The 18,478-nt window shown below is 33.6% G+C and overlaps 1 protein-coding gene across 1 annotated transcript in view; it reads left to right on the top strand.

The window, feature by feature from the left end:
• The window catches only part of Bap55 (Brahma associated protein 55kD), a 146,816-nt gene that overhangs the window by 115,974 nt on the left and 12,364 nt on the right, over nt 1–18,478 (top strand). The window contains exon 10 of the mRNA XM_090415661.1: nt 12,230–12,310. Within this exon, the coding sequence (XP_090271787.1) occupies nt 12,230–12,310 (81 nt within the window). The remainder of the gene's footprint in view (nt 1–12,229; nt 12,311–18,478) is intronic.

Here is an 18,478-nt window from a genome sequence, read left to right as displayed (position 1 = left end):
GGTAGCATTGAAGTTCGCAAGGTTATCCTCACCCCCACTGGTACATAGCAAGAAGGTCTGAGTTTGAGGCATTGGAAGATCTTGAAGTTTCACATGATTATGTGCTGAAGGTTTCAAGTGAGGAAGAGATATGGAGTGTACCATCATCAGCAAAGCCATGGATAGGATTTGAGGTCAGTGAGAGAGAAGGTCATTTATAAACAGTTGAACATCTAATGTGAGACCCTTCCTGATATCATTAAGCCATAGATTAAACAACGATGGCCCAAGGATTGATCCCTGAGGCACACCACTTGTCACCTTAAATCTGGAAAATCCCCCCCCCCTCCTTTACTTACTCAAGCCAATAGCTTATATTCCAATCCCATATTCTCCAGTTTATGCAACAGCCTTTCACTTGGTATATCCTATCTAATGCTTTAGCAAAGTTCAACAGTATCGCACACAGTGTATCCATATCCTTTATCCAGCTCAGCTGTATGATTGTTTTAAAATAAGAGCAAATGGCTGTTATTTTATAATAAGAGCAAGCCATTTTGGGTGTAAAGAAGAAGCTGGTAAGTTCTTACCAGCTTCTCTAAAATCTTCACAGTCACTCCAGAGATATTGATAGGTTGATAGTTAGACACCAGTTTTTCACTGCTCTTGTGCAATAAGATTATTATATATTCTTTCCTGAACTGAGACTAATTATACAAACATGTCAAGAGCTAGCCAGTTCAGCCAAACATTTCTGTAGCATACGTGTTGATATCCCACCTGCTCATATTGCAGAATTCTTATCCAGGTTTTGCAACAGCTCTAGAACCTCCTTCTCATACATCTCTATCTCTTCATCCAATATAACATAGCACTGTACACTATGTTACCCTTCACCAGGTTGTTAGATCTTATCAAAATGAGCACTCATTATCCGTTTCACTCGCATCCATTTCTGATAGAAGGTTAACACCTGCATTCGGTAAAGTTATTATACCACATTTATTCTTTCTTTTACTTGCAGCATAACAATAAAATTCTTTTAGGTTGCCTTTAGTCCTCACAGCCAGTATCTTTTCATATTTCAGCTTAGCTTCCCATACAATACTCATAACATTTCTGGCCTGTACTTCAGATATTTCCTAACTCCTCTCACAGTATTCCTTCCATTTCACTCCTACCCTTTGTATTCTAGGGACACATCCAGATATGGCCTCATTTAAGCACCAGCCTTTCCATGCATTGCCGATATCTTTCCCATTCAATAACTGATACTATGGTGCCAAAGATCATATTTTCCTGAGTTTGTCATATTTCCAACTTTGTAGATTAGCATGTAGTCTGTTTTAATTGGGAAATCAATATTGGTGGCTACTTCCCAGGTTGGTAGGGCATGATCACTGTCACCAGTTGGTGACAAAACAATCACGTCCTTAACTGAGACCCCCCCCTTCTGATGCTATGATAAAATCTAACACTTTTTGGTCTTTCAATTGCTGCTTGAGAAAGTGGTCTCACAACATCTCAATAAATCCTACTTCATTCTTAACTTCACCTTCTCATGCATTGCTGATATCTTTCCCATTCAGTAATTTTTCTCTGCTACCCATCAGGATAATTTGACAATGCATTTCTTTCTCCCTAGCAATTGAACTGCCAGATCTGTAGCAATACTCCACAACACTGCTTACTCCGCAATACTTAGCAATACTCCGCAACACCAAACGTCTCTGAATTAACCTTTTTTCATTTAGCTCCTAGATCATACCTTGAGAAGACATTTAATTCCTTTTCAGTTGAAATTTGAATTGTTTCTGCAACAATCTAATTAGATGCTGTGTAATTTATAATTATATAGAGTTGTAATTTGTGCTCTGAAAATGCTGGTTTAAAATCCATCAAAATTTTAGTAACAATAAATTATTTATTTTGCTCTTCTGGTGTTGTTTATACATCCAATAAACTTTTTTTTTTTCAGTCAGGTCTCCAAACATGTTGCACTCTGAAAAAGAGTAAGCATTTGAGCAGAAGGAAGTTAGCAGACAGTAAGAATTAAATTGAAATCACCAGTTTGACCTGTGAGCAAGTTTGAAGTTGTCAAAGTTGTCTTTGCCATGCTGGAGGAATTTCAAGGAGATTAGTTTTCTTGGGCACTGGATATGGGAACTCATATAGCTTGAGTACCACAAATGAAGTCGAATGGAGTTACTACTGTAATCAGCAGAACTGTGGATAAAATTTGAGATCAATGATAGAAGGTCATTATGTATAGAAGGAAAAGTACAGACAAAAGTACAAAATCATGGTGTATTCAGATATTGATGGGAAATCATGAAACGACAGTCATCCACCATGTCAGAGTGGTTGGCTGAATTTCATTGCCCGTTATGAAATCACCATCACTACCCTGCTTTTTGGAGGCTCAAAAAAAAAAAAAAAAAAAAAAAAAAAAAAAAAAAAAAAGAAAGAAAGAAAGAAGAAGAATTCTGTATTTGGCTTCTACATCAGGGGTTTCCAAATTATGTAGCCTACTTATAGTATTAATGTATGATATTTTTTATAGCCTTTCATGGGCAGAGAGAAAGGGCGTATAGTGAAACACTAGAAGGAAACTGATTATTAATTTGTAAAGGATGGAAGGCAAACCAAAAGTTCCTACTTTTGCATGTAGGTCTCTATGCCATATCCAATCAGATATGCCAGAAATGTAAAGAGTGACCACAATTTCTCCAAATCTTTCCATTAGCCAGTGAACAGACAACTTCTTTACAAGTTGTCTGTTCACTTAAGGCTTTCCAAAGTTTTCTGAGCAAAAGACCAGAAGTAGAGGCATGCATTGAATTTTTTGTATAGCAGAAGGTAATTTGCTTTGATCAACTATGCAAATCACCTCCAAATGTTGGAGAAGAATGAGGCCAGGATGTCAGCCTTATCCTCGGGTGATATTCCAGTGCACCACTGGAATATTGCCATCTAGATGTGTGTGAGAGAGAGAGGTGGAAGCATGGAAAAGATATGTTATGCCTTTAGTGAGCTGTTTGAGTAGGAGGCCTTATGATGTTTTTTGCATGTGTTGTGAACTGCAGTGTAGGCTGTATGTGAAGCTGGATTATTTATCTTAAACTCTTTGATCTATGCTGAATTTTTCCCCGATACTGTCTTGGTACATTGGTTGGGGAACTAAGGCTTGAATAGTGGCCAACAGTTTTAAGTAGAAAATGAAAGGCCATCAGATGAACAAGAGTTCATTTTATTCAAGCAGATCAGAAACAGTAATCAGACCACATAGAGAGGACTCACTGAGGTCATAATGTTTGGCACTCTTGTAGTGTCAGCAAGATTAAGAGAGTTGTTTGGAGAAGGATATTCCATAGGAAATTTGGAATGAGGTTATGGTTTGAATAACTGAGAAAAGAACTGACATTCACAATATATTTTGAATGAAAATTGATTAGAATAAGGACAAGAGTGTTGAGAGAATGGCAAGGATCATTTAGTATTCTGGAGGCAGGTTGTGTTAGATCATTGCTAACAGCACTTACCTCAGCTTTCCACTTGATCCACCCTACCTCAACTTGATCACTGGAATCAGAAACAGAAAGCCAGGTTGAGTTATGGCTGTCCCTGAGGAAGTTGACTTCATTATTTATGTATATGGACTGAAAACGATCCAGCTTCATTGATAAATTAATCTCATTGCTCTTGACATTTCTAAAGCATTTGATCAGGTCTGACATAAAGGAAGACGGAAATACAAGATCTGATAATATTGATGTCCTGACGGATGATATTAATTTGGAAGAAACTTGTTGATAGGAATGGTGTAACATTTTTCATGTAGTACTATCATAGTCCTGTATACTCCCTGCCTACCCTATCCTCAATGGTCTATATCAGGATTATGATGATGATGATGATGTTGATATACCATTTTTAGGAAGTGGCCCTTTATCTCACTTATGAAATTAATTTTTTGTTATTCTGACCTTTGAATTGTCATATACAATAAAAATGATCTGTTAGTTTTTCAGATCAAAATATTTGTGAATATGCATTATTAATAAACTTTCTTGTGCTCTCAAGAAAGTTTTTCATAGTTTGTTCTCTAACACACATGTCATCATTGTAATTACACAAATGCCATAATGTAATTACACAGGATTATCTGTATATAGTCTTGTGTAATTACAGATGACCTGAACTTTGAGATCACCTGTTTATGTATTTACACACACATACACAGGGAGAGGTCAAAGAGATTTTGTTAAAAGATGGAGTTATTTCCTGCTTGCCTAATGTTCTAAACCAAGGGTCTTCAATGCATGGCCTGTGGCCCGCCGGCCATTTTGGAAAAATAACTGCTTAACGTTAAAACGCGATTAAATAAAAAATAATTTCAATGAATCCCGTGGGCCACTAATCTATGCTGTGGTATTTAAAATTATAAGATGCTTTCCAGATTCACATGGAACGCTGTGCATTTGATACTTTACATAAAATCCTATAAAAAATAAACATTAAATAGACATGCTTCTTCAGCCATCTGCCAGTGCCAAGCGGTACTTAAATACTAGTATTAACATCACAGGTAGATGGCTGAAGCAGTAGTTCGTTCAAGTGTGCTGTCTAGTGCCTTCCAGATACATCTCGAAGGTTCTTGATACTTCGTTATTTTCATATAAATACAAGATCCTCTTGTATTTATAGGTTTGTGAAAGAGTGTCTCATTGCTGCTGGGGATATTCTGTGCCGAAATAATAAGGAAGTGTTTAAAAAACCGAGTTTGTCTGCAATAACTGTAGCACGACGTGTCGAAGAACTTGCCAATGACATTGAAGGAACTTTAAAAAAAACGGTTGTCCGAATTTACGTCATATTCACTTGCTTTAGATGAGAGCACAGATGTGAAGGATACAGCACAAGTGGCTAACTTTGTCCATGGTATTGATCGACAATTCAATGTGACAGAAGAACTGCTACTTGTACCTATGAAGGGAACGACAGAAGGCACTGATATTCTTGAAACTGCCAAGAAAACGCTCCAGTGTTTCGACCTCAGCTTAAACAACCTCGAGGGTGTGGTAACTGATGGTGCCCCTGCTATGGCAGGAAAGAACGAAGGGTTTGTTGCGCTGCTACGGAAAGAACCGGAACTAGAAGGAAAAGATTTTGTCCATTATCACTGTTTAATTCATCATGAGAATTTGTGCGCGAACACTATTGGATTTGAAAATGTCATGAAAGTTATTGTGACTGTCGTCAACATTATTAGGGCAAGAGGATTGACTCATCGTCAATTCCAAGAGTTTTTGACCCAAGAGTGCAAAGCGGATCATGCCGATGTGCATTGGTTGAGCAGATGAAATGTTCTTAAAAGTGTCTTTGACTTAAGGAGCGAAATACAGCAGTTCATGCAAACCAAGGGGAATCTGATTGCGGAATTTAACGTTTCGAAGTGGATGACAGACTTTGCCTTTGTGATTGACATCTTGTTGCATATGAATGACCTAAATACACAGATGCAATCCAAAGATCAACTGGTGCACACTCTGTTTGATCACATCAAAGTGGGAGACACAACGTGCAAAAAAAAAAAAAAAGACAACTCATTTTCAGCTTCTCACTGAGTCCAACTGTTCGTCTCTTGATGAATACATTACAAAATTAGCCATGTTGCGAAGTGAGTTCGAAGAGAGATTTAATGATTTCCGTAACCAGCAGTCTTCTTTAGATTTATTTTCAATACTGCCGAAAAACCAGGCTCAGTACAAATGGAGTTGCTTGAACTCCAAAACAACTCTTCTTTCAGAGAAAAATTATTCAATGTGCCCTTGCTTACATTTTACAAAGACTACATTTCTGATGATGCATTGCCTAATCTTCGCCGGCATGCTTTGAAGAGGTGCGCTTTGTTAGGAAGCACATACTTATGTGAGCAGTTCTTCTCCAGAATGAAGCATGTGAAGTCCAAGACAAGAACTCAGATTACGGACCAACATCTCGAGAATACTCTGCACATAGCGACTTCCAACATCGACAAGCTGGTCAAGAAAAAACATTGCCAAGTTCCTATTGACATTGTAAAAAATGAATGTTTTTTTCATTAAATTATCTTTTTTCAAGTATTGATTGTATTTACTTATCATGAACCCGACTCCTACCTACGCTCTTAAAGCTGAGTTTGTTTATTTTTATAGGATTTTATGTAAAGTATCAAATGCACAGCGTTCCATGTGAATCTGGAAAGCATCTTACAGTTCTAAATACCGCAGTATAGCTTAGTGGCCCGCAGGCTTCATTGAAATTTTTAATACGGCCTGCACTGTCTGAAAGGTTGAAGACCCCTGTTCTAAACAAAGTATTATTTTCACTTGTTTCTGCTATCTGCATGTCAGAACTTCAAAACCAGACTGTTTTTATTTTATTTTTTTTTACTAAATATTACAGTGATAGCACTTTATTATTATTATTATTTCCGGCATGATTATTGAAAGCAAAAATGAAACAAAAAGGTTTGTCTAACCAATAACCATAGAATAGCCTAAAAAAAAAAGTATTCCTCATGGCAATTTCTAGGATTAAAGAATAAATAAAAGTTGTGCATGTTCACTCAAATAATATAGTCATCTCTCACTATATCAAACTTATAAGAATAGGGAATGGTTTTGTTGTCTCATTTTCAGGAAATACTATCTGTGCAGGGTTTTCCACCATTTCATCTTCAAAAGGAATAATATTTTATATTGATTGTTTGCTATAGTAATTTTCCTTTAGAATGATATCTGTTATGGAACTTCAGCTGAGAGAGTCATTTTGTAACTGGTTACAGTGAGTGAAGTCACTATAATGTTATTTCTGTAGTAAAAGTTAACCGGAGAATTGTGTATGGCTTCTGTGTTCAGTGGTGGCTCGTGGCTTGAAATCGTGGAGGTGCTGCAACTTTGCAGCACCTTTGGATTTGCCGAATCATCTTTTTTGTCATGTCCACGTAAAGAAATTTCAAAATTTCCACAAAAATAACATAAAGTCAATTATCTTGGATAAAATTTCACGATTTTTAGTAACCTTTTTTGTTATGCTCATTAATTGAAATTCTGTAGGCCTCACTAAGTTTTTGTTTAATATCTACAATTCTTAAAAGCGACAAAGAAACTGCATTTTCAATATTTTTTTTGACGTTTTATGTTTTTCTGTTTTTTCTTTCATTTTATTTATATTTACAAAACCATCTTTTGTCCATTTCGTATCACCTCTAAACAACAAACACGGAAAACAAAATAGTGCGTTTTTCACTTCACAACCACATAGCCAACTTTTCTTTTTATACCACTCTGTATTAAAACTTCTAATACTTCTTATCATTGCTTATCCCTGGCTGAGTTATTTGAATATCGGGTAAAGGACGGCCTCGTATTTTATTAGAAACTTTCTCAGCGAGAGTCAACTGTGAAAATTTAAGTTTTTGTAGTTCACTTACAGTCACTACTGTCACAGAATTTATTTCTTGAGGTTGCATTTCTGAAGTCATAATTGTCAATAACCCCAATAATGTTCTAAAATAAAAACTATAACAAATGTTGTCTTTAATTGTAATGTCCAAATATTTAAAGAGATGGAGTAAACACAATAAGCACTATGAACACTCTACTATTGGTGCAAACTGCATCTAAACAACATGGAACTGCATGACGGACTGTGTCACATTACGCTAATAGCTCGCATCTCACTACGACGTGCATATGCTGCTAGCGTCCTTCGCCCTCCTAAGTGCTACAAGATGGATTTTTATTATTTTTTATAAAAAATAAGAGAATTGTATAGGATTGTTGGTGATAAAATTAAATCTTATAAGCAAATATAAATAAATTGATAAATATATTTATATATCGAGAAAAATTGGGGGTGCTGCAGTTCTACAATGCCTATGCACGAGCTGCCCCGTCTATGTTTAATTCATAGATAAAATAATTAATTTCATAGATGCCACACACAAGAATTTTATCAGTTGTTAATTGAATAAGCCTTTTTGAATATCAAGCTGATTTTAATTATTTTAATGTTCTTTCATAGCGGAAGGTGATAATTATTTTGAGTTGGATGCAAATAAAAATAATAAGCTCCTTTAAATTAAAACTAAAATACACTTATTGTCAACACAGTTTTTATTGTAAATCTTTAACTTTTAATTAGATATTCCTTCAGTGTATTAATTTTAATGCAATGCTTTATGCTATTAAAAAATGCTCATGGCAATCCTTATTTATTAAATTTTTATAATACATTAGGGTTAACATGCAATGTATCTGTTACCAAGCATTATGAAAAGTTTCACGTATTTAATTGATTCATTATGCTCAAAATGTAACATACGGTATATCCATTACTAAGCATTATAAGAAGTGAAAAGTTCAATGTATTTAATTGATTCATTATGCTCAAAATATTCGACTTAGTAATGGTTTTTTGGGACTTAAAAATAATCTGAAATTATGTTGTGTAGTGTTTGTGGTTATAATCCTTTACAAAAAAAAATTATGTTAAATAGAGACTGCAGATCCTCTTCCATATTTTTTTGTCTTTTCCTGAATAATTATTAATACCCGGATGTCATGATATTTTCTGATAAAAGCAAGTTTTTGACAACTGAACAGCAGGAAATCATAGCAGATGAGATTAAAGTATAGCACATAGCTGATAACTGTTATGAATAATGGAATTAAGAAAATCAGATTCAGGAAGTTTTTTAAGAGAAATGGAGAAAGATTGTTTTTGATAAGAACCATAATTACATAAATAGTCAAGAAAAAGACCATATATAGTCAATAAAAATATAATCAACAAAGCTTCAAAATCAATTGCTTTAGACTTTCATGTTGGATGCTATTTATTATCCAAAAAACAAACATATTTTTGATTAATTGATTATTAAACCTATTAATTTTGTTAGTACTTTGCTAATGTCTTCAGAGTATGTGCAAAAGTACACACACACACACACACACACAATGCAATATTATATCATGTGCAAGTGTGACAGGTAATCATTGTCTAGTCAATTTGTGCTATCAACTTTCCCCATAGTTTAATGGCATAGAAGAGTTAACTATAATCCTGTTAATTTGTACAGAGTCCTTACAATTATAAAAACCCAATTCTTTTCAGAATTGAATCATTAAAATTTAAATTAGGAATGTTCATTATATCTTCTGCTGGTTCTTTCAGATTTAAACTTAGACCTGTTGATCACTTTATTCTTCGAGCATATTTTATGATTACTAACAATAGCATACTCTCGAAGTCTGGATTTTTCATGTTGCAGAAATTGAATATAAGATTTATATTCTAATAGAAGCTGTTCTACCAGTTAGTAGAAAATATGCAATATCGGAGACTGTACTCTCTCTGGTAAGATAATTTTAAGGGTTGTGTGAAAGTATTCCTAATATTATATTTCTGTAATAGTATATTCTTAAGCTTTTTTTAGAGGTTACTTTAGAGTTGACCACATAATAATTAATGTTTGGATGGGATTGTTAGAAGAACTGTAAGGTACTGTGTGCATCATTTTTTTGTATATCTTAATAATGTTCGTGAAATAGTGACAAAAATAATAATTGCAATAAATGCTCTAGCGCATTTCTGTTTTCCAAACAGAGTAGAGGAATAAAAACCTTAATCCCTAATTTTTGTAAATTGGTAAACAACTAGTCTCCAGCCTTTAAAATTAACTGCCAGTAACATTAATGTTGCTGGTAATTAATTTCACTGACAACTTGTAGAACTTATGGGTGATGAGAGTACAGTAGACAACTACCACAAGCTCGTGTCTCTTTTTCTACTAATTTTATTCAATATAATAATGTGAATTCTATGGATGATTTTTCTGAGTTGCAATGTTAAAAAAAAAAAAAATCCAAGTTTCCAGATGAAACAACTCCTACCTGCCTTCTTCAGTGGTAGACTACATCAAGAACTGGCTGAAAGAAAAGCCTAAAAATGTTCTTCTGGCCATAGACTAGAACTGATCCACAAGGCTACACAGGCACCAATTAGTCCTTTTAATAAATATGATTTATTAAAGGACTAGTTGGTAATAAGATAGTAAATTATAAATAGTAACATATCTTATATTCAAGTGAGTGGAATATGTTCATAAAGATAATGGTTAGCGTATCCACTCTCCAGCCAAAAGACCGTGGGTTCGAATCCCGCCATGGGCATGGATGTTTGTGATTGTCTGTGGAAATACTAATGATGGTGGTCAGCGGTAGATGGCATTGGTGTAGTTGTGGTCAGTTGGTAGATGAGTGGTGGAAACAGAGTTGTAGAGCAGGTGCCCTCCCTCGATGAGTCTTGGACTCCCAGGAGGTGTCATGTAATAATAATAATTTAGCAAACTTTATTGAGAAACACTGATTTTTTTATTTACAGCACTTAATACCAACTTCATTTGCAGAATTATTTGTTAGAGAAACCAGTTTGTATTGAACAAAAACCACTCTGTCTCTCCAATGAGAAGATTTTGTTGAAAGTATGTAAATGAGAAATTAATAAATTATTTTAGTACTGGACTTTGGCATGAAGAATTGGTATTCAAGACAAAGTGGTAAATTAAAATGCTTGCTTAAGGAAGACATCAAATATGGATTTCTTTCTTTTTTTTTTTAATTCTTAACTGTTTGAAAAAGGGTGTTAAGATTATATTTGTTTGGGGGAGAGGATTGAATAGAGAACTTTTATAGAACAAAAACTTAAATAACTTATTTATTTAATTGACATTTTCATTTTTAGAAATGATGCTATGTTTACAATGCTGGAGTCTGACTTTTATGTTACTATCTCAAAATGAAGTATATTCAAGTCTGAATCTGATGAGAGTTTAACAGATTTATTTTTATAGGAAAAAAAAAGCCTTATCTGAATTTCAGACATTCTTTTAATATGAAAAAACTTGATATTGGTTTGTTATAATTTTTTTAAATTATAAATGAACTTAAATAAATAAATACATTTAAATAAATATAAGTAATTATACTGAGTATAATTTTTTCTTTCATACAGTTGTGGTTTAGAGGAAAATTACTTGTTTGTTTTAATTTTTATCATTTTTTTTATGTTAATCTTTCCACAAAAGGTTGTAAATCTGTAGTACAGGTGTATCATAAGCGAGCTAAGAGTTTTTTTTGAGGTACCTTGCTCTAGAAACTCCACATAACTTTTTTTTTTGAAATGCCACTAGCTTCCAATAAGAAAACGGTCTCACACTTGTTGATAGTTAGCCTGAATAGATATAATTAGTTCAAATTATGAGAGTTAAACTATCTTTCTATTCAGTTGACAGACAGATGAGAATTTTTTCTTCTTTAAACATGTTTTAGGCATAATAAGTCAGTTAATTACAGTATTCTTCACTTTTTATTGCTTGGTAATGGGAATATTACATATTATCACTAATATTGTCAGCATCATGCTTCTTTCAAAAAAATAAAGACTTACTGTAGTCATTTATGCCAGCATAATCATTAAAATTATTACTCTGCTGAAGAATTAAAACTAAACAATTTACAATATGCTAGTAATTCTAATATAGTTATGATATAGATGCATTATTTTGATTTATGTCTATATCTCAAAAGAAATTATCACTTCTGTTATCAAAGAGAGAAAAAAAGGAAATCAGTTTTGATATTACAAAAGATTTAATTAAATTAATTATTGGTAAAATTCTTCTCAAGGTTAGTAGGATATACATTTGTAGAGAATAGAAGTAGGCTCATAGGAAGACTAAGTCTAGCTGGATTGATATTAATAGTTAAGATCTGACATCTGATGCTGACAAGTAACAGATTAATTTGGAAGAAAGTTGTTGATAGGAAGCTATTAATAATATAAAAGCAGATATGTAAAGGATATATATCAGTAATTGATGATGATATAAATATATACTTAGTAGATATATATTTATATCATCATGAAAATAAAAAAAAAATCTGAGAATTAAATAGATGCTATACAATTATAGTAACAGTAACAACATTAGCTTTTTGTCACTTTTTTTTTCTGTTAACTTCTTTTAACTATGGTAAGTGTATGGTAATACAGGGCTCGTTAATTTGTGATAGCAGAGTATGTAATCTAAGAAATAATCAAGTGGAGAAAAGTTTTTCATATTTTAAGTTTTAAAAAAAGTGTAGTAGTATATACATTGATGATAGATGCAATACGCTTGATTGATTTGGCTTCATTTTAGGGTGTTCCAGGTACAACAATGTTAGGTGCAGCTCAAGTTGTCACTACAAGTGTTGGAATGTGTGATATCGATGTCAGGCCTGTATGTAATTTATATTGTTCACTGTTAATATATATCTATATCTATATATATATATATATATATAATGTATGTATGTGCACAGTCTTGCCATAAATACTGTTACAACTTCTGTACACAGAATTGCATGAACCTGGTTCTATTAGTGTACAGTTCCCATAATGTTTTATTAAAATCTGGGACATTCTGAAATTTTTGCTTAAAAAACCCAGGACATTTTGTAACAAAAACAAGACTTGTTAAAAATTAAGAAAACCAAAAATAAAACTATTATATATGTTGCACTTTAAATTAAATACTGCTATAAACATACATTGACATTAAATCCACTTTTAAAAAGGATTATTAATCACGAACATATTTAATTAGAAAAATATTTATCTGATTTCTGGACCTGTTCAAGAATTTTTTTTTTCCTTTTGATATTTGATCATAGAACTCAGCACGAGAAATTCTTAAAATATGTCTTTACAATGATTAAAGCTTTTACTGTCTCAATTTTAAGTCTGTTTTTTTCATCTGTCCAGAGCGTATTTATTAAATGAAAAAACACATTCAACAGCTGCATTAGTTCCTGGCAGTGCTAAACAACTAACTAGGCATTTAATACTCCCAGAATTTATACCCTGCTTTGTAAAATGAGCAAGCATTTCACACCATTTATCACTGACACTTTGATCCTTCTATTCACTCCACACTTCAAATTTGATCCTTCTATTCACTCCACACTTCAATATTTTTTGTGAAAGCAAATAAGTCCTCTTCATTCACAGTAAAACTTGGTGACACTGTCTGCATGAATATGTAGCTTTCGTGTATGTTCTTCCAAGTCACAGGATCCTTTCCCTTCAAATTATTCCATAGACTGAAGAGGTGTGAGAAATGGTGTACACCACTTCTGAATATATTCAATGCAGATGCAGTATAAATCTACTGCATAGTTTTCAACTGTTATGTGTCCTTCTTTTTCTAATTCTTGCAACTGTTTTCTCACAGTAGTTGTAAGAAACTTTTCTGCCTTCCTACAATTTAACCTTTCCACCAGTTTGTTTGTTTCATCCTTCACTTCAATTGCTGTTATATCTTTCTTTTTAATACATTTAATGGTATCATAAAAGGTTTTTAACTGGCTGGCAAGGAAATGCAGGAGTGTAATTGAAAGTGGATTTTCAAAGAAATTTTTGAGACTGATAGGACATTTGTCAATAGAAAGAAAATATGACTTCAATGAAGGGATCCTGTACACCCCTTGAGGGTACATGGCAGGAATTTGATGATGATGATGATGATGAAGGGAACATGTCAATAACCCTCTGGATAGCAGGCAAAAGAGAGAGCCATCTTGTCTTGCTGCTACCCAAAACAGTTTTATACTCTGTGTTTGTAAATTCACAAAATGATTTAAGTTCCTCAACTCATACACAATATATGTGGAAATGTTGGTAAATCTTGTTAATTATTAATTGAAGATCGATAGGTAAGCAATCTGAAGTAGTCTGCACAGCATTATGTATCACATGTTCAGGGCAACCAATTCCAGTTAAATTGTTCACAGTGTTTTCTTGAAGTACAGATTATTCTTTCCACCAAAGTTTGTATTATCTGCTAATATGGCAATAACCTTTTTCAGGAGATCTAACTTCTGTAACACTTCCAACACATAAGAAAATAAAAGTTCTGAAGTTTCACCACCTAAATTAATGAACTTTAACACATTCACCTTCACACTTTTTTCTGGATGATGGCCTCAGGCACTAATTTCATGTCAAAGTGGCTTAATGAATCGATTAGTACTGATGTAAAACGAATTTCTTTTAGTTCTTCCTCAATCTGCTTTGTCGCAAATGGCGCAATAACATTGGTTATTATTGCCTTGCACTTAGTTTGCGAACACCTGAATTTATTGTTGAAAATTTTTTTCACGATGGTTATTGTACAGTCCATGGATTTAAAGCTGTGGTTATGCACCACTGTGTGATATGCGAAGGTTGCTTCCTGCGCTGCCAGTGATAACTCCTTTTTCCCTTTCACTCTTGTTTTTCACAATTAAAAGTTACTTATGCTGCAGTTGGAAGCCTTACTTCGAACAGCAGCTTTATGTTTTTTTGTTTTCACGTGGTTGACTACTTCTGACCGACCACCATGCGAAATGCAAAATTTACAGTTACATAAAGTACATTCCACATTTTCATCTACACCTTTAATGGAAGGAAATTCTCTTCTAATATTATCATTAATACTGCACTTACGTTTTGGCATTATAGGGGTAGAAAACGATAAAAATTATAACACGCAAATTATTGATCAAGTATGATACTGTTATAACAGAAGCATGGGAAAAAAAAAACATCGCCATTAGTTACTATTAGTTATTATTAGTTAGTTATATTATTTATAATACTAATGATTATTATTATAAATAATAAATAAATAAAATTTATTATTATCATTGTAATAGAAATCCGTTTATCAATTTTTAACTGAAGGATACTTAAAGCAGGACTTTTGGAATTAACTCTGGGCATTTTTTTAATAAAAAACGGGACTGTCCCGGGAAAAACAGGACGAATGGGAACCCCACATTAGTGGTACTGTGTGCAGCTAACATTGGTATGTTTATCAGTAGAGAGAGTTGTCTAGCTGTATTGGTTAATATGCAGTGGAGAGATTATGAGAACAATTTTGCTGTAATAGCACTTCACAAGGTTGGAATGCAGCTACCCGTTATTTTCAACATGCTAAAACACTCTTGATCAGTAGGCTGTATGTGTATTGGACTATTAACCATCATAACAATACAAATGACATATCTGACATTCAAAGAACAAGTTGACCATGCTGCGTTAGGACACGATAAGGCCTGTGAAGACATGCCTCCATCATAATCCTGTGAGAACACAGAAAGTGATGTCATGAGAGATGAACATTTCACAGAGAACAATGCCACTTGTACTAACCGATGACCTAGGGGCAAGAGCATGTTGTCGTTCTACTGGACACTTCTTCACACCATAACACGCGGCAGAAGGTGATAAAATCAAAGGAACCTCTCCAGCATTACACGAACAACTGACATAGAGATGGATATCATCTTCACAGATGAGAAGATTTTCACCATTAAAGAGTCGTTAATTGCCAAAATGATCGGATATATGCCCCTAGATGGTTGCACAGCACATGCATAGCACCCAGGATTCAACGAGGTCATCACCCCGTGTCAGTGATGGTTTGGTGTGTGTGGGGGGGGGGGTAACATATCAATGGGCATTATGTCAAGCAATATTTAGTCTTTATTTGAGTTGTAAGTCAGCAGTTAGAATTGAAGGAAGTACAGGAAGATGGTTTAATGTTAAATCTGGTAAATCAGACAAGGATGTACATTATCCCCTCTGTTATTCATTATCTATATGGATCACATTATGAAGAAGAGTGGTATTAAACATGATATAAAATTATAGATGTTAATGTCAGCTCTTTGCTTTATGCGGACGATGTTATACTTCTAAATAAATCCGCTACAAGTCTGCAAGATTCCCTGACTAAATTGAATAACTGTTGTAATAGATATGGTATGAAGGTCAGCAATAAAAAGACAAAGACAATGAAAATAGGCAGAATTGCTGAAAATGTTAACTGCGTTGTGAACGGAGAACCTGTGGAACAAGTAAAACATTTCAGCTACTTAGGCATGATTTTTAGTGAAGATTGTAAATTAAATATGGAAATAGACAACAGAATCAACAAAGCTGGTAATGGTAGGAAGTCAATTGAATAAATTCATATGGAATGAGAGAGAAATTAGTTGGAACACTAAATTAGCTATATACAAGACATTGTTCAAACCAGTTTTAACTTATGGATCTGAGAGTTGGGTCAGAAGTAAAACACTTGACCAAAGAACTTGACATTGTCAGCATCCAGGAATGCGTTAGCAGAGCTAATCTCAGGTAGTATGGTCACTGAAATAGAATGGGTGAGGAAAGATTAGCAAAACAAGTGTTCTCTGACAGGCATGAAAATGACCCAGAGGAAGACCAAGATATAGGTGGATTGATACTGTACAAAGTGCCTTAGACGATAGAAATATAAGATCTGATAATGTTGGAGTTTTGTCAAGTAACAGACTTATTTGGAGGAAAATTGTAGATAGGAAGTTAGTAATGATGTAAATTTTCCTTGTAGTACTATCATATCCTGTACACCCTTGAGGTTACATGGCAGGAATTTGATGATGATGAAGAACAAGCTAGCATTTTTTCCCAAAATAAGCCAGTTTCATCCCCATTAAAAACCTGTTGTGTTAGGGAATCTGTAGTTTCTACCATGTCTGCACTAGCAGTCAAACCAGTCACTTTCTCATCATATTTATGTTTAGTTTTATAGAAAGGGTTAATTCTTTCTCTTGTATAAATATAAGGCTTATTCATTGTTGTTGTTGCATGTCTTCAATACAAATCACCATTAATTTTTCCATTTCCTCTGTTAATATGCCTCTCTTCTTGGAGATGATCATGGATTACATTTATACTAGACTTTTCATGTGTTGCATAATCTGAACTTTATCTTGTATAATAGTTATAATTGTCATTTAATAATTTCTACTTGTTTCCATAGTTATACACCTCTTCTTACCACTGTGAATCATGTATTCTCATCACTTTTACTTTTATCAGACATATTTACTTTTATCAGACACATATTTACTTTTACTTTTATCAGACACATAGCAGTTGATGCACAGCTGACACTGTCAGCTGTGCATCAACTTACTAGGAAAATCAATTTATTATGCTGGAAGCAGTGCTTGATAGATAGCATTGCTAGTCACAAGTCAAAATACCAATTGTGTATCTGGAATTAATCTTATTATAGTAAATCCTTGACTTGCATGAATTCATAGATACACAGTTGGTATTTTGACTTGTGTCTAGATCTAACTTCACAGTTAGATCTTCTTTAGTGACTGTTATATGTACCGTGAAGAGAAGACAATATCTCCTTACAAATGGGATTTAATGGATGATATAAGTAGTATTAATTTTACATGTCTTCTATACCATGAAATTATCATGGATTATAATGAGATATTAATATTAATTTTTAGTAATTGTTTCTTGTTAAGATATTAAATATCTTGACATGATTTTGTTTGCAAAATATATTATTGTTAGTTTAGGTCATTGAACATGAAATCAAAGATGTATAAAATATATTTATGTTGATAAAATTATATTTGTTAAAACAATATGCTACTGTGAGATGAATTTGGCAGCAGTGTTTGTTGTTTCTATTGGTAGTTGACTAGCAAGGTCATTAACCCTAACCATGGCAGATGGGTCTGTCATTGGTGGAAACAGCCTACCATTTGGCAGCAAGATATACATACCTTCCTGCATCGTTGGAATTAAAATACTTGTAGAAGTTTTTTGCACTGCAAACAAACATATCCAGTTTGTCATTACTGAAAAAACTTCTCTTTGTCGTTTGTGATACCTGGCTGTGGTGACATCATTTCACACATTTGCAATTGAGAGAATACAGCTTATCCTTGACTACGATATGAAAATGAATAGCTGATGGACATGAGAGAGAAGATATATTTTATATAGAGAGAGAGGAGACATAAAAAATTGAAACAGATGGAAGAATATAATGAAGAGTTGGAAATAATAAGGAATGAATACTTTTTTTTTTTTTAATGTGTGTTTAAGTTCCTGTTGAGAAGTTAATGTATCTTCACATTTGTAATGTTTGGGTTTTTTCCGGTGAAGATTGGAGGAAAAACTATTCTCTATTTGTGGAACTGACAGTTGTCAAGTGAAAACACTGGAACATTCCATATATTTATTTTCTATTCTAGTACTGGATAGCTGAGATTTATGAAATAAACTCTTAATGTTTTGATATGTATCTTTTTTTTTTTAAGTTGTAGTTGAATATGCTTCAAGTAAGGCATACGTTGGATACCTAGATATCTGTTGTCATTTTCTTGCGTGAGTGTATGGAAGAAAATTTGTTACTGATGTTTCCCTTAGTGAATTTAAGGATTGATGAGGAGTATGTGTTTTGGACTTGACAGCGAGATTTGCCAAGCTTTCTATTATGTCTGAATCTCTCACAAAAAAAATCTCCTTTTGCAGATATTTTGTACTTAATGCTAGAAGACCTATT

This window comes from Typopeltis vanoorti, chromosome 3, assembly GCF_054136105.1.
Source record: "Typopeltis vanoorti isolate ZY-2024b chromosome 3, IOZ_Tvanoo_1.0, whole genome shotgun sequence".
Classification (NCBI taxonomy): Eukaryota; Metazoa; Arthropoda; class Arachnida; order Uropygi; family Thelyphonidae; genus Typopeltis; species Typopeltis vanoorti.
Note: the sequence above shows the minus strand (reverse complement) of the source record. Positions and strands in the feature narration are given on the sequence as shown.